Here is a 22,500-nt window from a genome sequence, read left to right as displayed (position 1 = left end):
GATTGCAAGGGCATTCAGTGTCATAACCTCAATGCCCAATGTTGTCAGCAAGGCAATGCACACGAAAGAAGAAAAAAGGTCGAAATTTGAAGTTCTCTTTTGCAGATCAGAATCATTCCTCATCTACGAGAAGGAAAAAAAAAAAAAAACGACGGTTAGAACATTAGGATAAACTTGCATAAAATACTTCTGTTGTTGAATAACTAATAACGTACTCGGAAAAATTTAGGCCAGTTTCAAACGTCGCGGTACTGCCATATCGAACTTAAATGAATTTGATCCTGCTGTGGCACGACCACAGCACGGGAGTGTGGCGCCAAATTCAAAAATCAAAGCCGGAAACCGAAACCTTCCATCCAGCGGTTTTACATATCGGACACCAGCTGAAAGGAAGGTAGGAGGAAGTTTGCTTTAATGAAGGCGATTTTAAACGCCAGAAGGCAACGACAACTGATACCACAATCCATGTTACATCATTTTATTGCAAGGAGAAGGTCACTTCTCAAAGTGCGTTCATTTATCCGTCTTCCGATTTCTTTCCACGAAACTCAGCAGGTTACTGTGGCACGACCGTTCCGGCGTCGGAAAAAAACACGTTGGCTGGTGGAACACTGTTTTGAACAAGTACAGCGAGAGCAGATTGAAAAGAACTTTTCGCGTCTCAAAGGCACCTTTCTGGTTGTTCCTCCCTTGATTCACTCGAATGTATATCCGTAGAATATCTACCAGATGATGTCGAATGTACAGTGTATAGCCATATGTCTTGTTTACAAACATTGACGTCACATTTCTTTCGATATTCAAATTTGCTAACCAAGGAACAAAAGAAGTCATTGTTTCAAAAGCCATTTAGGCTCTGGTTGGCATATTTATAACAATGGGTGAGTCACGAGAAACACCGCTATTTTTTTTTTGGAGTATAAACTAGGACGCATGTGTACAAATTGCAAAATAATCAAAACCACATTAAAATTAGTTTTGAATTTGTACGGTGCGACAATAGCACGACGAGCTACTGCTGTGCGACACGGCAGGCTCCTCCTTGCTAAGCAGTCGTGCCGAACTCAATACAACCTGCCGGACTGAATTGTTTCAAACGTCGTACTACTGGCGTGCTTAGGTCGAATTTAATTATTGTATTTAGTTTGGCACGGCGATAGCGCAACGATTGAAACAGGCCTTACTCATTGTGAATGGCTGCGAGATTTGCGGTGTTCAGGTAACGCAATGCAGGAAAGAGCTAATTTTGTTCGGAGGAGATAACAAACCAGGCATTCTCATTGGTCAATTATCAAAGAAAGATTATCAATTATCAAAGTAACTCAAAGATAGCCAAACAAATGCGACTCCTGGATAGCGCAAAGTTCAGAAGCAAGCTTTGTCATTTATGATAATATGATTTTATTATTATTTTATTATGATTTTATCTATATTATCATTATTTTGTAGTCTCTAGGTCTTTTTTTTCTTGCAATTTGGAAGAATTGGGCACATATAAGTGAAAATAAGGTGTTTCAAAGAGTTCAGCTTTAGGTGCTAGTGATTACCTCTACAATCAATGTGCTGTTGAATGGAAGTGCGAGTACACTAAATGTAATCGTGGACAAACATTTAGTTTTCGTCTTGGGTAGTTTATTTAAACTTTGAATGAAGAGGGTAGTTTCTAAAGAAGCTGTGGTGCTGCGTCGGTGGGGAAGTAGTATATAAAAATTTGGTTTTATCAACGGAGTTGATAATGTAAATTGGCCACCGCACAGAGATTCTAAAAGCTGACGTTTCAAGCGTTAGCCCTGACGAAAGGCTAACGCTAGAAACGTCAGCTTTTAAAATCTCTGTGCGATGGCCAATTTACATTATCAACTCCGTTGATAAAGCCAAAGTCTTTCTTCAAATCTTACTTGACAACTATAAAGAGAAGGCCTTAACATTGGACCAATTTTAGGTTCTTCATCTTTATTTCAGCATTTAAGCTGTCAAAAGACCAAATAAGTCAAAAGGTATTAGCGCACAAATGCAACCGAGACTACTTTTTTTTTTTACAAATTGTGTGTGCTATCATTGACAAATTAAGCACCCTATATTCTACAACACAATCTCTTTGACTCCTGTTCTGTCCCAGTTACATCCTGATGGTGATTGCGTGTGGCAATTGCTCCTTGAATGACCGCGAGAAGATCTATTGCATAACTTGGTTGGACATGTTGGCCTTAATGACTTATGTTGACCACTTAAGTTACTATTTGCTTGGGCGGGAAATTACGCCCGTGAACTGACCACCACTTATTAAGCTGGTAGATCCAAGGTCAGGTGGCTTGTTGGTTCTGCCGCCTCCTCAGGCGTTTAGTGTAACGAGCGCGAAGTCCGAGGCACCATGGGAAACAGAAAGAAACGAGGCAAAACGCAGGCCGTGGGAACTGACGATGTTAAAGTCAAGGCAATGAACATGTACGAGTACAAGGAAGGATTAAGTTTTTGCAAACGTAAGCCGTGTAGCACTTATATTTAAACAGACTTAACTGATTAAAGGGTAATGTGAAGTGCTACGTTTCTACCCCATTTGAACCATGTGAGCATTAGCCCTGCTCCTGTCTGACAATATAGTTCAGTCAGTAGAGCAGCGGTGATCTAACCCGAAGGTCGTGGGTTCAATTTTTACCCTGGTCAGAGTTTTTCTCTGTCCTTGTGTGGGCCCATTTTCATTAGTAGGGCTAACGCTCACATGGTTCAGATGGGGCGGAAACTTAGCACTTCACATTACACTCTAATCAGTTAAGTCTGTTCAAATGTAAGTGCTACACCGTTATCGTTTGCAAAAACGTAATCCTTCCTTGTACAACGTGCATGATCAAAAGGACTTTAGAAAAAGCGAGGATGGAGAGTCTGGTCAGAATCAAAGACCAGTGCGCTTAAGGAGCCCCTTTGATCGGTATGGAGAATGGATCCTCAGCAGTTTGCAGCAAATAGGAAACCACTTAAAGATGTTGGAGCAGAAGCAAATGGCAGCGAGAGATCGCATAGAGAAATTGAAGCCATAGTTGTATGAGTTCGCCTTTTTTTAAAGGATTACGGCTGATTGACTTTGTAGTTACTGTAGAGTGGATTTGAATCCAGAGATCCACTCTCTTAGGCTCAATTTACACTAGAGAAATTCAGCACGGGTCAGCAAGAGAAGTAGCACGGATCGGCTAAAAATTAGCGCGGGCCAAAGGCGTGTACATTTGCTTTTAACCGCTTTTTATCCGTGCTCTTTTCTGTTTACCGAGTCACTTGGCACGGGTAACTTTAGTCAAAATGTCTGAGCCCTTGTACGTCTTGGTCAGTGTCGACAATTGCTTTCATGCGCAAAATGATTTCATCTGAACAATTTCTAACATGGCGATCGCCAGTGCCACGCTTGTGCTTTCAAGATTGTACCTGGTTAAACGGGATGAGCTCGGGAGCTTAATAAGGAAGCATCAGATACCAAAAGGAAAACGCAAGAAATTGATGATGTTGCTGATAGCAGTGGTTATCGTTATGAATCCTCCGCTTTCTTTCCAAGTCTTTCCTCTCTGGCCAGTTTCACTGGCGGCTGCCTTCACTGGCGAAAAATGTCTGATTGGTCGAGGCCTTGTCATGTGACTTTAATACCTGATTCGGTATTTTATTAGATCTCCGTCGACAAAAAAGACCCTTTTTCAGGCCAGTAAAACGGACGAATGTAGACTGCATAGTGCGTTTCTATGCCAGCGAGATTCTCTTTTAAGCCAACAGGGCTACGAGGGAAATTTCTTTAAAAATTTCAAGGCCAACGCGAGTCTCAGTTGCTGTGACCGTGTTCGAGTGGAAATTCGTTTGTGGAGTTTACCAGCTAATGGATTACCATCTTGATTTCAAGTCATGCGTTTATCTTTTAAAAAGGGGAAGAAAAAATATACCACTAAATTTCTAAATGATTTCTCTTCCAACTAAATGGCTACACGATGTTTCCGCGGGGGGCCGCATCTAACAGAAAATGTTAAGATTTTTGCATCTTTTTTCGAAAATTAAGTTGTTAAAATTGCCATTCAAGTGGTCCATAGAGGAAAATTTATTACGACCGAGGGGAAAATTTAGAAATGTATTTCAGTCGTTCAAAAATAAAATTTAAAGTAAATTTAGCAGTAATAATAACATGTCATAGCACCTCATATTGGGTACTCTAAAAGAAAACCTTTTAGTTGCAATTATATATTGTTATAGTTTTCCAAGCAAAATGCCCATTGTTAGTTTCCCTCTAAATTATAGAAATAAACATAAATTAGGTTAACTCTGAATTGCCAAAACAACAACATTCTAAGTTGAGAATTTGATTCAGAAATCCAGCTTACTAGTAGGGAGAAGTTTACCTTAACAAAATATTACTACTGCTAATAATACGCTTTCACCACATGGACAACAAAAATACTTAATCAGGAATTGATTTTATCTTCTGGGAATAAAACAGCAGGTGGATATAAAATTAGGTATCTTCAAAGTTTAGAAAACTTGTTGAAGGTGATTCAGTGCCACCTTCCAAAACTTTTCACAAATTTCACGCTGGCCTACTAAGTACTTCCACTACAACAAATTATTTAACCTCTCTTTGCGGACTCTGGTTGCAACACAGCTGCTTCAATAATTTTAATCCCCTTGCATTATATTTAACTTAAAAAAAAACATAACTTCATATTTCTGTAATAATTGTTCAAAGACATTGAGCAAAAGCATACAAAGCTATATTTGAAAGGTGCATAATCCCATGTTGCAGTTTTCTGGATAAGACTTCACAGAAATAACTCCTGTTGCCTTTCCATTTGTAAAGAGGTCCCATGATTTATGAGTCAATTAGTCAATGAGTCAATGAAACACACAGTCAATATTATTAGCCATAATTTATTAAGCCTAAGGCCTTGTTTCAGTGATTAGGCCTAAGCAGGGTTAGGTTAAATTTTAGCTTTCATTTTATTGGTTAGGGTAACTGCACTAACTCATTGACTCATGACTCATGGACTCATAAATCATATGTAAAGAAATACAATGTATTTCAACATTAGATGCAATCAATTTTTAGCAATTGCTGTAAATAATAGTAATCATTCCTACCATTGCATAGGATGAATAAATTAAAGTTGAATGCAGTAAGTGTCAGAAGTAAAAAAAGTGGTCCAATTTATTTAAGCTCTAATCAATTTCCACCCTTGCTTTAAGCCCCGTTCAACCGGTCATGATAGTTGATGATAGTTTCAACTATCATTCACTATAATTGACTATCATGTTTGCGATCAAACGGTCCATGATAGTTCATGATAGTTGACGAAATCGCGCAATGTGCTGGCGTAGCTAACTGGTACCTAGTCTCCTACCGCGCGCGATTGTAAACAAATATGGCGGGGATTTGAATTTCGTGACGAAAATGGCTGTGTATCAGCCGAGAAGAGCAGCTATTGCCACAATTTTAGTGGCTGTAATGCAGGATGACATACGTGAAGAGTTGCTGGGCCGCCACAAACGAGGAAGGACGAAAGAGTGGATACGGAGGAGAGAAGAGAAAGGGATGTATCGATTAGTTGAGGAGTTGCGAGCGGAAGACACAGTAGCATACAAGGAGATGATGAGGGTGAATTATGAGACATTTAGCGAAATTTTGATGGCTATTGAGCCCGAGATTTCCAAAGAACAAGTAATAGGCGGACATAAGATCATTAAGCCAGCGGTGAGGCTGACCCTAGCGCTCCGTTTCCTGGCCACCGGCGAGACATTTACATCGCTACATTTTCAGTTCAGAATGGGGAAGGCAACAATATCTTACATAATTCGCGAGGTTTGTGAGGCCATCTGGAAAATTCTCGGTCCAAAGTACATGTCAGTTCCCTCAACCGTGGAAAAGTGGTCCGAAATAGCGAATGCGTTCGAAAGTCGATGGCAATATCCGAATTGCCTTGGAGCAATCGACGGAAAACATATCAACATCCGTCCACCCACCGGAAGTGGATCGTACTATTACAACTACAAGCACACCCACTCGGTGGTGCTGATGGCTGTGGCAGGACCGAATTATGAGTGCCTGTATGCGGATGTTGGAACAAATGGCAGGATTGCGGATGGGGGAGTTTTTAATAAGTGTAGCCTGCTTCGTTGCCTTGAGGAAGGGACATTGGGCATACCAGGAGACAAGCCACTCCCCTTCGATGAGGAACCTCTTCCATTCGTCCTCTTGGGGGATGATGCTTTTGCACTTCGTCCATTCTTAATGAAGCCTTTTCCCCAGAGAAAACTTACCCTCGAGAAGAGGATCTATAATTATAGGTAGGCTTATGTTTTTTTTCTCTCTCTCTCTCTCTTTGGCTATTTTTTGTTTGTAGGTGAGCTACACACTGGAAAACCCACAACCTTGGTCACAAAGGTTGGAACATTTTGCTGTTCATGAGTTCTGCCCTTCTCCACCTCTCCACATATATAGAGGATATTACATAGTGGTGCAAAGATATGAATTTTATTTTCGAATGGTAAAAACAATATTTACAAACGAGCGCAGCAAAGGAGTAAAATATTGTTTTCAACATGAAAGTAAAATACTAAAATAAAATTCACATCTTCAAACCAGTGTAATTTTCTTTGTATTATATAGGCAAACTGACTGTTTGCACAAACAACCATGAAAAAGTGAGAAATGATATCCTCACGAGTGAAGATATGGAAAATACGCCACTGGGGTCCTGGATGAAGTTGCATATGAATTTTGCAAGTGGTGTATTTTCCAGTAAACACTTGTGTCTATATAATGAATGAGCAATGTGTAATTTCAGAAAATATCCATATTCCCCCCAAGGAAGGGATCTGTGTTGTGACACCCTCTCTCCTCTGGCTTTTCTCCATGATTTATATGGAGAAAACAAGGCAAATTTCCCATAGAAAATTCAAACCTTTCCATGGGGGGAGGTACAAATATTTTGTTCAACTACCCTATTTGAGAGTCAATTTGAAATTTCTCAATATCCGTATACCTTAAGGTGTCAAAATTCTTGCAAACCGCTGTGTAGATATAAAAAATGCCTCAATTTGACGCAAAAATATGCTCGGATATTTATCTGCAAACATTGTCTGTTCCAAGAAGTGAACAGTTTTCTGAGAGACAGCTCAAGGAAAACTGTGAGCTTTGAGGAATAGATCATATCCAAGGATGAAATAATATCTGAGCATATTTTTTAAGCCAAAGGGAGGCTATTGTGTTTATTATCCTTCAAATATTTTTTCACAACATGCGGATCTTTTGACAATTGTGGAATATCACTCAGATATTCCCCAGTTTTAGCTGGGGCACATTCAGTCATGTGAAGCGATGAGACCAATAATTGTTTGTGTGTGAGCGAAAATATCCAATGGATTATAAACATGAATATATGGGTCCCGCTAAATGAAAAACAACCTATACTTAATTTTATGAAAATTCTATTTTTTGTAGTCTGAGATATCAGAGTTCTAGAATTTTATGTAAACTGTGAGCTCATCGTTAAACCATTGTTGGTTAATTGGCATCCTGTAGATTCCGTCATCTGAATTTTCAAATTTAAATACCTCTATAGCCTTAGAATTTTTCTCGAAAGCATGAAATTCTATATAACGTCCCTTAATTATATTATGTGCTACACTCTAAAGAGAACAGATATCAATATTGGCCATTTATTCTGATTCTAGGCACAGTAGAGTTAGGCGGCTGTCAGAGAATCTCTTTGGTATATTTGCCAACCGTTGGAGGGTTTTCCTGACAACAATGATGCTTGCACCATCCTTTGTAGAGGTCATTACATTATCAGCACTAACACTTCACAATCTTCTCTGCTCTCAGAAGGCTTCTAGGCAGATTTACAGTCCGAAAGGTCTGACAGATGAAGAAGATGCTGAGACTGGAGAACTGATTCCCGGATCCTGGCGCAGTTCTGCAATGCAGATGTCATCTCTTCCCATACCATCTACTGGCCATAACTCTAGTAATAAGGCCAAGGCAGTGAGAGATGCTTTTACAGAATACTTCTGTAATGAAGGCAGTGTGCCATGGCAGTGGGAAAGGTGTTGAATAACATGTCCTTCTGTACCAGTCAGCTGGAATTGCACTTTTATGGATCTTAAGTTACACATAAGTACATGAAATTTCAAAAGGAGTATGAGATCCATAGTTGAGGCCCTGGATGAGAAGTTAGCAAATGAATGCTTTATTATAAATTTTCTTCTTTAATTTTCTACTCTTTGCTATTTACATAATGATAGCCATTTTGTTCAATAATTTTATTTAAAAAAGAAAAATTTATAAGAGTTTTGATTCAACTCATTTAAATTACATCCAAACCTTTGGAAATGTTCAAGACCCTTTGTTTAAGTACCAATATCATGGGATTTTGCAAATGTAAATTTTGAAAATTGAACTGCCAGGTTTAATGTTATAAATATTATAGATTATTTGAAATCTATTTCACACAACCAGCAAATAATATATATGTTGGGCATATATACATTCAGATTCCAAGGTTCTTATAAATATAGCAATATGGAGAGAAAATATTTTTTGTAAAACTATAAAATAATATTGCTCCTTAACTGAATTGTACATAATGAAATTATTACTCCTTAACTTAATTGTACATAAATTTAAATAAACAAGCATAGGTACATAACATGTACAGTGGTACAAAGTCGAGCAAAAACTATTTTGGGTGAGTGCATTCGGGAGTCACTCGCCCAAATGGCGAGTGCTCTCAAAATTAAGTTTCCAGCACTGCTACTCCTCAATATAAGAGGGACGCCTGGTATCCATCTGATGCACTCAAGGAAGGGTAGCCAGACTGTCCATGTGATACACTGACTGTGGGGAAAGTAGACTGAGGTGCGTAATTAAAGGATGTGGCCATATTCTCCATCTCCAGATCAAACAGGATGTCTGTTATCCTCTTCTCTGCTATGATCCTTTGCCTCCTATCAAGTGCTTTCAGTTTTTCAGCAACAAAGTTGCCAAATATTTCCTCAGCGATGGGTGGTGGAGCATTTGGAGGTTTATTCTCTTTAAGAACATTAATGCACTCTTTCATCAATTCTTCTTTTACCAATAAGTGGTTGTTTAATTTGGTTTGTGGTGGCTTCCTTGGTTTAACAGCTTGAGGAGAAGTGTCTTCATTGTCACTGGCAATCACTAAACTAGGTTTATCAGGGCTCTGAGCAGCAAGGGTGTCACGACTCTTTAAGGGGATTCATGCAAGGTACAAGAAACTGGAGCTGCTTCCAGTACCTCCACGTGGGTTGGAATAACTCATCGGTACTTTGGCCAGATTTTACATTCTTTATTTTGTTGATATTTTGTCCCAGAACTTGTCTCAACTTTGTAAGCTGGTTGCTTATGTCCTTCCAGGATCTGTTAAATGTTTCCTAAAGAAAAAAATCATGTCTTTGCTTAGGAGTATTACTGGGGTTGAGGCCCGGGGTTGAGAAGGGCAGTAATCCCCATGGGGGTTTTCCTGGGTAAAAATGGTAGGGATGATAAAAATTACCTTAAAATACTGACCCATAACATTTTTCCCATCCTACATAGTACCCCTTGGTACAAAATAAAGCTGACAAATACCAATTGGTAATCAACATTTTAAAGTACACTGCCATTTTTTTATCCATCAAACATACTGTAAAATTCTCAAAAAAAATTCTTTGGATGGCTTATTATAGGGGGCACACTTGTATTTGGAAATTTACTGGGCTTATAATTGGAGCAAAATTTGTGTTGGCAATTTCTCAATGTGCAGTTGACAATATTGGGGTGTTCACTAGAAATTTATGAACATGTAATCCCTCTGAACATTCCTGATGAAACCGGCTGTCACTGCTTTGAAACTCGATGTATTAAACCATAGGTTTTCCAAGTAAGAGGCTTAAGGGTTAAAAAAGTCTTGAAGCTAAGCAGTTAGGCAAATAAATAAAACATTTGGCCATGAACATGATGCAATTCACTTTGACTTACCTCCAGTTCTTTCTTCGCTTTTCCAGTTACATCCCGATTGTGGTAGTCATCGCAAAAAATGTTCCACAAACATGGCCGTGCCTCGTACTCATCTATTAGGTTGCATATCAAACTACTACTCCACTTCTCGTTGTCTGGTTTTTTAGCTTTTTTAGCTTTTCTCACTTTCTCGCTTTCAGCGTCACTGTCGTCCGAATATTCGTCCAAATTATTGTTTTGTTGTTCCTCACAGGACGATGGCAAACTTGCGGTAGCCATATTGCTGACCGAAAAACTATCATGCACTATCATCCGCTCGGTCAAACGGAAAAAACTATCATGAACTATCATGTCGAATTTGAACATGTCCAAACTGCATGATAGTTGATGATAGTTGATGATAGTGAATGATAGTTCGTGTTCAAACGTGCGTGATAGTTGAAACTATCATCAACTATCATCAACTATCATGACCGTTTGAACGGGCCTTTAGTCCCTGGATAGTGTTAAACAATGGTGGCGAAGTGAACAAACTACTCCAAGGGGGATTCCCTTACGAAAATTACAGGGGTTCTTGTTGATCCTTTTTGGAGAAAAATTTGTGGATTTGTACTGCTTATGATACTGAGACCAAACAGCTGGCAGAGTTGCTGCAGTACATTTAAGGCTATCAATCTGAAAAATGAATGGAACTGCAGAACAATTTGGTAAGAGAGCAAATAACTTTTACTTATGAATTATAAAATGCCAGTCATTTGTCAATTTAGAACTGGTTCCTCTAAGGGGTCAGATTTCTTCAGCCTACATCCACAAAACAAGATTCTGTTACCTTTAAGGGTTGCTTTTTTTTTTTTTTTAAAGACCCCTCCAGAGCAAACTAAATCCTCATGTTTGGATTCTCATTGATTTAATGACTTAAATGATATTATGCAAATTTGTTCTACAATAATACTCAAATACCAGAAAAGTATTTTTTAACCTAACTTTTTTGCAAAGTTTACTCCTTGAGCCAGCAGCTTCAACTTTGATACTTTGTTCTAAAAGCTAATGCAGTTGTATAGCAATGGTGGACGTGATGATTAATCACTTTGTTTTCGTTCAAATGAAGAAAAAGAAAGACAAAGTAATGATGGAATTTAATTAACCCTTTCAGCCCTAAACCGGTCATACTAAGTATTTTGCTCTGTCTAACACCAGACGATTTTACTCGTCAATGGGGAGCCCCATGGAGTCAACAGTCTTACAGTACTTCTTAACATAATGAAAATGAATTCTGTGGATTTAAACATGCCCAAATAGATATGCTGTATATTCCAAATATGGTTACGTAAACTCTTCAAGATTTACCTGCTTCAGGAATTCAAATCAGTGAATATTTTGCACATTTTTCCTGGCCTCCTGCAAACTATGTACACTTTTTAATGGTTTGCCCTTTAAAAGTAACATTCAGAAATAATGCAAATACAACTGACGCTATTTTGCATTATCCAAAAGACAAGACAACAATATCCTTTATTCAAACACAATCAATATTAAAGAAATACTATGTGCTAACTATAATAAAGATACACTACAGAAATAAAAGCTTAAGAAAGTTCGAAAGGGTTTTTAGCTGCGTGCGCGAGTGACCTACACACGCCATAACTAAGAAACACGCGTCAGCTGAATGAATTAAATTTCTATCAAAACTAGCGCTTGCAGCACACCGGAAGTGAAAATACGGCGTAAAATCGCGGGAAGCGGAAATAAAACCTCCTGGAAAAAATTGTCTTTATGTCGAAATTTTTCTCGGTGACCTATCTTGATTTTTTGCATGCACGTATCATTCACGATGGCACTTCAAATAAAAAAGGTTCGGGGAAATTTATCTAGTTTAACTATAAAACACTATTTTTTGATGTATCTTAAATTCTACTAGATACTTTTTTGTCATACTCTCTAATAAGTTAAAGGATTTAGAGAGTTTTCCAACAAAGAGAGAAAAACGGTAGGTTACCAACTTAGTTTTTCAAATAATTTTCAAAACTTAAATGTAGAGGGCAATTTTTGGGGAAATGGCATGTTGCCATGGTAACACATATGAATCCATAATTGCCCTTAAAGTTATACCCAACTATAGAGTTGCAAAGATATTTACAGTTTGCCTACACTATGAAATATCCTTTTTTGGTATCTTTCATCGTTTCACAAACACTATAGCAACAGAAAAACCCTTTCGAGCCTCCTTAAAACTAACTATGTGACAGACATAGGATATCTACACATAAGGGATAAGAAAAATAAATCACTTGCTATTCAAAGATCATATTGCAAAATGATAGTGCGTGTTTGAAGTCCAGCAGGACCAAGATGAGAAGTTATGATAAAAACTCTAAACATATCTTTTACCAGAATTATTTTACTGCCATCGAACCCAATGAGACCTTATTCATGGGACACTGTTTCTCGCTTCAGCTCCAAATCACAAAATATATTAATAACTTTTGCCATCTAAGAAAAGAACAAACCTGTGGGATGTAACCCAAAAAAGTCCAAGGCAATAAAGCTTCCTTTCAGCCTTTTCAGGAACAACTATCCAGTGTCAACCATACTTGACTCAAAACAGATTCCTTGATGCAACAACAGATGACAGTCCCCTAAAATCAAAATTACATCATTAATGCTTCCAGAAAACAACAGTCTAAAAAAAAGATTTGCAAACCAGTCACGAACCTGCATCTATAGAGATATATCTACATCTGTACCTCCACTTCTGTTCTTCCAAACACTATTTTAACTAATATGGATTTTGTTTTTTATTTTAAACTCAAGTTAATTGCAAATCCATAACTTGGTAACTACTTGAACAGAAGGATCGTTGAGTTGTGACTGCTAAAAAGTATAATAACTTAGACATTCACCAGAAAAGGAAATATAAATGACCTTAAAAGCAGCTATTTAAAATATTTGATACTAGGGTTACGTTCCCAATGAGACAATCACATTCAAAATCAAATTCACATCTGATCGAATCATTGATCATTCATGTAGAGGTGCCGATCGTAAGGAGTAACGCAAAAAAAAAAAATCTTCACGTTGAACAATATTGCCATTTCCCTGCCACCTGGTACAAGCCAATTCACTCATGAACGGAAACCTTCTTTCTGCACATTACAGTAACTTTTTTTACCCGGTGGCAACAAACTTTCCACATTAAAAATTGCGTGAAAAACTCACCTGTTTCGCAGCGGCCGTTGGCAAAACCAGGATCGGACCGGACCGGATCGGACCGGACCGGACCGGACCGGACCGGATTGGATCGGATCGGATCGGATCGGATCGGATCGGATCGGATGGGATTGGATCAACAAAGTTCCCAGCCAAAAATAGACACATGTAATCTCTGAGACTTTCTCTCTTGTGTAGTCGTCTCCTCATTTCTTGAGACTCATCGATAAGGTTTTTTTTCAGAGGTGATTACAGATTCCGAAGCAAAATTATGAAGAGGAAAAATACGATGTAACGAATTGTCGTCAATAAGCGAACTGACTGCGTACGCAACGGCCTTCTCCTTCAAACTTGAAAACTGACAACAATTCTTTACTTTACCGCAGTACCTGACAATTGTACAATAGCCTGATTTAGAAACAGAGCGGGAATATCAGTTGACGATAGCGCGCGCCGCGAAATTATCCACATTAGGTCATTTTAGTGTAGAGTGCAAACTAATATGCGGGCTCTCCCTTCGTCAACTGACGTTCCCTTTTCCTAAATCAGCCCAATAACTCTCAAGAAGTAAATGTAAAAGCTCATATTTTCATTGTGTCATGGTCTACGCTAGTGACTTTCATTCAAGTACATGGTTAACAACAACTACTCTTCGTTGTCATGCCCGGATAAGGGTCATGTGTCAGATTACAAACCACTCTGGAAAATTGAAATTGCTCTTCAGATGGATCTTTATAGCTACAGCAAGCAACTGAATTTGTGTGAACATTAACTAGCCTGTGTACATCCGCCTCCTCTCCTGGAAAAGATCGGCGAGAAGGCGGATGGACACAGGCTAACATTAACCCAAACCGTGTCAGCCGAAACTGGTATTTACGCATGCCCGATAGTTTATGTTTTCTGTCATGTAAGACGCCACCAATTTCACCATTTCGTAACTACTTCAATCGCCACCTTTAGGATTCCTTCGCAGCAATATCAGTTGATAAAACGCAAAGGTTGAAATGACGGATTGGAAAAAGACTTTGAAATCCTTTAAAGTTCAGGTAAGTGGTTCAAACGAATTACCATTCAAGGGCCAATCAGGAAACTTCCAGTGTTCAAAAGTAAATAGTATTAAAAGTGCTAAGATCCAGACTAACGAAACGTTTTCCAACTGGGAGAGTACAGTTTGCTTTGTATGAACTATATAACAATTCATTCTTTGATGAATGAATGAAATTACTTTCTTCTGGGGAACTCACTAAGACGAACTTAATAGGCCTTTTTGCAGCAATACGTCACGTGACCTCACTTTCCTAAAGTTCCGATTGAGTCGGTTAAGTCGGTTTCAAATTTCCCACCTTGTTGATCTATTATAGGTTATTCTACCTGCAATAAATATAAGAATCTGAATACCTTTTCAGACGTTTCTAATAACAGATATCTCTTTGGAGGACAAAATATTTTCGGTTGAAACAAAAGTACTGCAAAGCTTAAGAGTATTAAATGGGTTATAAAATCTGGACCCGCAGTGGTATTCGTATAAAGATTTACCTACTGCCTGAGTGATACATCATTTGTTCATTTCTGGAATTCTTACAGCTTCAGGTTAAAATGTCACATTTAATGAATTGCTGCGAAAGGCCTATTGAACAGGTGAAGTTCATTGTAACTTATTATAATAAATAGCGGCGTCCTCGCCTACAAATTTGTATTCTTGTTTCCTGATTGGCCCTTTAACCGGCTTTCGTTGTTTTGAAGAAGTTGCGATGATTTTCAACTATGCGAAATTATTGAACCCAGGGGAAGGCTTATACGTTGATACTTGGCTATTAATGGGTAACGTAAATTTCAACACATTAAACTAAACCAAACGTAATGCGATCCAAAACACCACATATGGAACATTTCATTTTCTCAAATTAACAGATGCAACCATTATCATCGTAGCAATCACTTCAGAAGATTGAAATTGGTGCTTTTCATTTCATCTACACGTGAGAGTTTTACAATCATCTGCTCTTTGAAAAGCAGTTTGAAGTGTCTCCAAACGACTTTTAGTTAGTAGGCTTTTTACTGACGTCATCCAAAATTCCTATTTGGCCCAAACTTAACAGGTTTATGAGTCCACGGTAGAGCATGGTAGTTTGGGCTTAATTGATGACAATGAAACCATCAACTTTGCCAAACACTTCGTCAATGAATCACCTCTGCATTCCAACCATCCCATATGACGTCAATGCTCGCTTAAAGTTATCTTGCAAGTGTCGAAAACAACGCAGACTCCGGCTGTGCGCATTTGGGAGTTTAGCTTCTATGGCATTCACCAGTGCTTGCTCACCATCAGTCCCAGTAGATAACATTCATTGCAGTCCTGGCTTTAAATCAATGAGACTTTGAAGAAAACCCCTGTACGTATTCTGGTCCTTGCGGTAGTGTATAAGTACTTGACCTAATCTCAGAGGATGGCGCAGTTGTGAGAGCACTCGCCTTCCACTAATGTGACCCGGGTTCGATTCCCGAACTCGGCGTCATATGTTGGTTGAGTTTGTTGGCTCTCTACTCTGCACCGAGAGGTTTTCTCCGGGTACTCCGGTTTTCCCTCTCCTCAAAAACCAACATTTGACTTGATTTACTTTCATTGTTCATTTCAGTTTACAGTGTCCCCAATTAGCGCTCCAGCGCTAGAACGACTAGACACTTAAATAAAGTTCCTTTCCTTTCCTTTTTTTTTTCCTTGCCCGTGCGCTTTCGCTTCATCGTCCGATTACGGTATGATATGGGGGTACATTCATACGGTCCCAGGCGGAACGTGGGATCAATCTGCACAGTGCAAAAGTCAATTTCCGAGGTGCTGAACCTCGTCAAGTTGTTCAGTTGTTCTTCTGAGGAGATAACAATCGTTGTGTTCTCCTTCTCAATTGTGACTTTTCGAACGAAGGGTTCCTTGTCGGTTTTCATTTTCAAAATAACCTCAAGCAATTCATCCCGTTGCACTCCAGCTTTCACGTGACAAGGTAAAGTTTCTTTGTGAAGGGTGGTCCACGTGGTAGGTCACTTAAACATCCAACTTTCATCACTCCACCCGATTTTTATGTTGCCATAGACACTGCGACTTTTGGTCCTACCGTTGTAAGCTTACGATCGAGGTTTCGCACAATTGATGGCTTTGTTCTCGTATATGGTGTGCCTCTACCATTCTTGGAACTCTTATGAGGCTTCATTGCAAATTTCATATCTTCTTTATCGTAGATGTACTGAACGCATGCTACATTGTTGACGATGGCACCATTCCGTCTCTTACATGCATGATTCGCCTATGGAACTTGTTGTTTTGCTCGACATTTCAGCTGTGGTATAAACGCTCCAGGTAATAACACCTAGCGTTGGGTAATGACTTAGCTTGCTCACAGCTGATAACAGCCACTTTCAATTCGCCATTGTCGTCATCCTCTTCGTCAATAGTTATGGTCCTTTTGCCATCATAGTTGTCATATTGTGGCAATCCATCTGCTCGAAGGTAGTCCAGCGGAATGCATCGTAAATCAATGAGGAAAACAGCGTTCATCTGAACTTGCTTGGGACACTCAGTACATTTCACAGCATCGTTCGTTGCGTTAAACAATATTTGTACCATTCCTTCAGTGGTAAAAGTTGTCTTGCGTCTTGCGAAGATTGGGATGCTTTTGTTACCATTGTAGAAATCCCCGCCACCCCTCAGAGGACTTAGACAAGGGTCGTCACTTGAGCTACCGGATTCATAGCGTCTCCATTTGTAAAGAGCGGGTTTTTTTTTCCGGACTACTGTCTGACAGAGTTAGATCAACGACCTTAAAAAGAAAACCAGGCTTAGTTTTCAGCGTGTCTTATTAACTTTTACAACCTTATTTACGTTGCTTTCTGCCGTTGGTACAGCACTGGACTTTAGCGCGGGAAATATCATCACTCAGGATCTCAAAACAACCAAAGATAAAGTGCCACGAGGAAAGCCACAGTCAGGGAGAATGGGAATAGTGCCGTTATTTCAAGAACGTATTTTATCATAAAAGCCCTCAGCTTCGAACTGAGACTCGTCCTCTTCTCCTCTCTTGTCGTCCATAGTAGAGACCCATGCTGGTTGGACCTGATCACGTGACCATCCAAAATATGGGTGGTAAAATATTTGCTGTGAGGGAGAGGAAGTAATGTTTAAAGTATAGTGAACTGGACCGTAAGTTTTTGACAAACAGAGCTTTTGATCTGGTGAAACCAAGGCTTTATACAGTACACATGCTGATTTTGGTTCTTTTCGATTGAAGAAGAGCGTTCCTGATTAAGAAGATCTCATATGTTTGTCATCTAATTTTGGATTGCTGATTTTGACTAAAAGAAAAACTCCCTTCAGCCTTTAGCAGCTCTTCCGAGGTATTTGAATTTGGCCACATATATTTATTTCACAGAGTGAGCTTACCAGAACTAGGGAGCACTTTGTCCGGTCACGTGAACAGGTGCAACCAGGGTCTGTACTCTTAACGAAAAGGGAAGAGAAGAGAGATAGCCTGGGTTACTGGTTGAAAAACAGAGTGGTGCTTGAGATGAACTTTGAACTTTTTTGTGGTTTGATTGAGAAGACTTGTACCTTAACAGTAGACCAATTTCGGTAAAAATCAGTCTTAGACAAAGAACGTGACCTCACCTTATGCTCTGGGGAAAGAACCCATACAAATCCTTATTTCATTCCCCAGAGCCTGGAAATCATGTTAATTGTTTTAAGCTGAATTTTAATACATCGAAATTGGTCTATTACATTACTTATAAACTGCTGTGACCAAAGGAATTAATGAGTCTGGTTCGCCTTAGATCATTATTTGGTCAGACTTAATCTTTCTTCTCCAAATTCTCAGACAATCCTCAGGACGCTTATTATCAAAAGCAAAAGAGAGGGGTTCATCTGAATGAGGCTGCTCAATCGGGGTGGGGGGAGGGTGGTGCTCAATAAAGTTTTTCTTTCAAGGTACCATACAAACTTTGGCTAACCATTGCATGCAACAAGAAAAAATACGACACTATCCACTTTAACCAAAGCATCAAATGATTCTCCAGAGAGAGGACCGCGCACCGGTGCCTCAGTTGGTTGAGCACCGGGCTGTCACGAGGGAGGTCGTGAGTTCGACTCTAGCCGGACCACCATTCAGGTCTTTCAATAACTGAGGAGAAAGTGCTGCCTTAATTACATCTGCAAATGGTTAGACTCTCTAGTCTTGTCGGATAAGGAAGATAAGCCGGAGGTTCCGTCTCACAGCCCTACAATGTTCATAATCCTGTGGGACGTAAAACAACTCGCACACTTGTGTACGTAGCTTGGACAATGCGATTAGTTATGAAACAATGGTAAAATTAAAAGGCGGTTAGGTGCACTTTGTTTGAAACAGTAGGGGACAATTGGTGTGGTAGATCTGTCCTATCAGTGTATTGCTGGCTGGGTACATACGCGGCGGAGATAGCAACCACTTGAAGAATAGCAAGCTTCTCAAAACTCTGAAGGGATATGATTGGATATACTACATATGATATATTAAGTTGACTAAGCAAAAAGAAATTGAAGTGTTGTCACTATTAAAAGTACCTGTAACACACATTACAATAGGAACATGTCTTTTATATAATGTAATTGCATTTTCCACTCATCACCCAACATACTGACCCTTGAAAGCCTGGTTAAAGATGATAAATGTAAAGCTTACCTCTTGCTGGTCATACTCAAGTCCTCCAAATCTGCGAAGATGAGTTAGATTTCAAGTAAGACAAAAAGTGACAAACCAAGTAAAAGTTTAGTTTCCAACAAAGTTTCATTATCTTTTGCAGTTACTTTAATTTGCTTTCGTGAATCTTCTAAACAAGAAATCCGAGAGTGTGCAATATTGGCCACTTTTAGTGATAAGTTGAACATCATCATAATCATCAATCTTTATTTAAACACGAAATCCTATCATTAAAATGGTCTTCCTAGGAGTCGTGTAAAAAATTACAAAGAATAAATTGTCTATATCATCAGAATAACATTACATTAACTAACAAACTAATTAACTGGCCTTCAATAAAAACCTATTTAATAAAAATTTCTCTAATTTACAGTGCACTAAAAATCATCTTTTAAACAGTTTTAAACTAGGTAGGTGTCTGATTTGCGATGGAATCTTGTTCCACGAAACAGACCCTCTGTAGTGCAGGCTAGCTTTTGCGTATTCCGTTCTTCGTCTGGAGACATAGTAATTTATCTCAGAGTTTCTAAGATTGTGTGCGTGTACGGTTGATTTGTTGGTAAAAATCCGCCTCAGGTACAATGGGGAAAGTCTATTGTGGATTTTATACATAATCAAAGCCAGCTGTTTAAGTCTTTTGTTTTTTGTTATGTAATTTTTGATAACTTTGATTTACTCCCTATGAGCATGTACTTAGTTTTCATTTTATTAAGAGTTAATTTGTTTGCTGTAAGTCATAACTGGATTAAGTTCATATCATAATTCATTTTGTGTTCAAGGATATATGGATCTTCCGCAAATGAGGTGAGAGTCGTATCACCTGCATACATTTTGGGTTTTGAGAACAAATTACATGAGGGAAGATCGTAAATGTAAAGAGTAAACATCTTTTCTACAATTGTACTTTCCCCTTTTTATTCAAATAGAATATATAGCTGTTATGATTTATACTAACGTTTCCAGGCAAAGCTGACAGCAAATGAAGTTCCGGTAGGCCATTGTTGGGCCGAGCTGATCAGCGTTCTTTATTCATTTTGAAACAAAACATCTTCAAGGAAAATTTTTATTTGAATACGTATAGGACATATGTTTGTATTTCATAAATCAAAAAGTAACGTGTAAACGGAGAAATTAGTAGATTGCCAGACAACATGTAGCTCACATGAAAACATTGATGTAAAGCACTGATAAACAATTCATCAGAATCATACCTTTCCTCGTAATGCCTCTTAAGATTCCTTGGTCGTGTCCTCTGGAAAAATACTCAATTCAATTAGACCCAGTGTTAAATAAAGCGACGTATTGACGAAAGATAAAACACGGAAAAGAAATACGAAAGTTCGACTTACCTCTCCGTCCGCCATCTTAACCCTGAGATATCACGTGTCTAGTTTTGGCGGGAATTTAGCTCTAGATCACTACCGACCGAGAAGATCCTGGCGACCAGTTTCTGTCAGTCCGATCCGATCCGATCCGATCCGATCCGATCCGATCCGATCCGATCCGGTCCGATCCGATCCGGTTCGGTCCGGTCCGGTCCGATCTGGATTTTGCCAACGGCCTTTCGCAGCTCTTACCGCACGAAATAAAATTTTCCAGGAGCAAATTTTAAGAGGATACTAGTTGGATTGGAGTTTCAAACGTGTTACACAACATAAAAATTTTGTAAGAATACATTCCACTTGAAACTGGCGTTAAAACTAGCCTTGATCGCTCTAAAAAGAACGGAAACCAACAAGCTACCGATTCTCAAACGGCAGTTATTTTCCTGTTCTTCTCGGGAGTGCTTTTTTCATGAGAGCCAATGATAGTCCCGGAAACGTATCACGTGCAATTTTTCGCGACTCATGTGCAAGCATTTTTCGCCAGTGAAGTGGCTGCCATTTTACCTTGTTCTACCGATGCGCAATGTGACAAATGTTAGGTGAAAATAGAGGCACGGCTCTGATAACCGTTTACACTGTACTGGAAATCCAAAATAATGGTTCGGTGACCTCTTTTGCCCGTGCTCGGACCACCTACCGAGTTGGTCCGAGTAGGGGTAAAAAGTGAGCACCGCTCGGGTTAAATTTTAACGTTTACACTGCAGAAATCATCGGAGCCTTGATGCTTTTTTGGGTACACAGACCCTTTTTTACCCCGGCCATACCAAAAAAAGATTTGAATGTAAACGGGGCTTTAAAAGGAGGGATACTGTTAAGGGGTCACTTTATATGTTTGACACCACGTTAGGACTGGGATCACCTGCTTTGCCGAGATAGAGCTGGATGTGATCTCAACTGACAACTTTTCTTCAACCTCGTTCGTTGATATTTGGATAAAAGGAAAATAAAATATATTTTCCCTAGAAAGTCCTGTTTATTGGAGTCGCTTCGAAAAAAGATGCTTAACTGAATTGAGAGGAAAGGAACTGACAGAGATTCAATGAAAAAGAAAAATACACTTGTGTTAAGATGCGTAAATTACTTAGCCAAAACAAAGCTCGCTCGGGGAGGAAAAGTAAATTGCTCCGGGAAAGTACCGTTTATTGGTTTCGCTTATAAAAGGATACTTAAGTGAATCGAAAAACAGACTGAGATTCAAAGGAAAATGAATAAACTCTTATTTTCTCCTGTTTCACCTTACGTGACTAAACAGAGGCTGAGTCTATGAGTCTAAACAAATCTTTCTTAACTTAATGATTTCCTCGACAGCTGCTTGAAGATGATTCCTCGTTTAATTTAACCCATTACTAAGAAAGCGATGTCTTTAAATTTGCCCAACTTCATGTTAAAACAGCGTGGGTGGAGCTTAATAAAAACTGGATCAATAAATGAAACCACCTAATTTGACGGATAACCGTGCTTGTCCTGTTATGTCTTTAGCGGTAAATATTATGTTCCGACCTCCTGTTAAGTAGCTTGATCGAAGAAAAAAATTTTGCTAAAGTTTATACATCACGCACGACCTCAAGCCAAAACAGTGCGTTTGGTCGATGAAATTACTCCATCCAGATAAAACATGCTAAATAGAGACCTTTCCAACATTCAAAATAACCAGCAGCTCACTTTACAACTACTTTTTCTTTGAACAAAGTTGCATTTAAATTTTGGGGACAGTTTGATTCAAGCTCTAGATTCTTTAGCAACGCATTTCGTCAAATTAGGATAAATAATACGCTTATGACATACGGGGCCTGAACTTAGCTATTTTTGCATATTTACTGTATTCCTTCTTTAAATCTGTTTTTTTTTTCTTTTTTTTTTTTTTTTGTTTGTTTGTATCCCATGACTTGTTGACAACGGTTTCCTTTCTTGAGCCTTAGGTTGAATAGTAAGAAACAAAACTAAGTAAAAGCAAATGAAAATCAGCATCTTTCTCCTTTTATAGCCATTGAACCAAAAAAAAATTTTAGCTAAAGCGCACTATACGGCATTTTAATTTGTTCTAAGATGATCACTATCCTGTACAAAAAATATTCTCCCAAAACAAAAATTTTCAACATATTCTTTAAAAATAAAAATTTACTTTTTATTTACATTCTTTCTCTTCTCGCACTTCAGATTTAGTACATTGAATATTACACAAACCACTACACTACGCTGTAGTGTA

General features: G+C 38.8%; 2 protein-coding genes across 2 annotated transcripts in view; one reads left to right on the top strand and one right to left on the bottom strand.

Annotated features, from left to right (window-relative positions):
• LOC138028248 (QRFP-like peptide receptor) overlaps nucleotides 1-22,500 on the bottom strand; it is a 288,469-nt gene that overhangs the window by 253,746 nt on the left and 12,223 nt on the right. The window lies entirely within an intron of this gene.
• Nucleotides 5,414-8,074, top strand: LOC138030689 (uncharacterized). Its single transcript, XM_068878572.1, has 2 exons — nucleotides 5,414-6,306; nucleotides 7,696-8,074. Exons 1-2 carry the CDS (start codon nucleotides 5,414-5,416, stop codon nucleotides 8,072-8,074), a joined length of 1,272 nt encoding a protein of 423 aa, XP_068734673.1.

Source organism: Montipora capricornis, chromosome 13 (genome assembly GCF_036669925.1).
Source record: "Montipora capricornis isolate CH-2021 chromosome 13, ASM3666992v2, whole genome shotgun sequence".
In the NCBI taxonomy this organism is placed as follows: domain Eukaryota; kingdom Metazoa; phylum Cnidaria; class Anthozoa; order Scleractinia; family Acroporidae; genus Montipora; species Montipora capricornis.
This window is presented reverse-complemented; position numbering and strand designations above follow the sequence as displayed.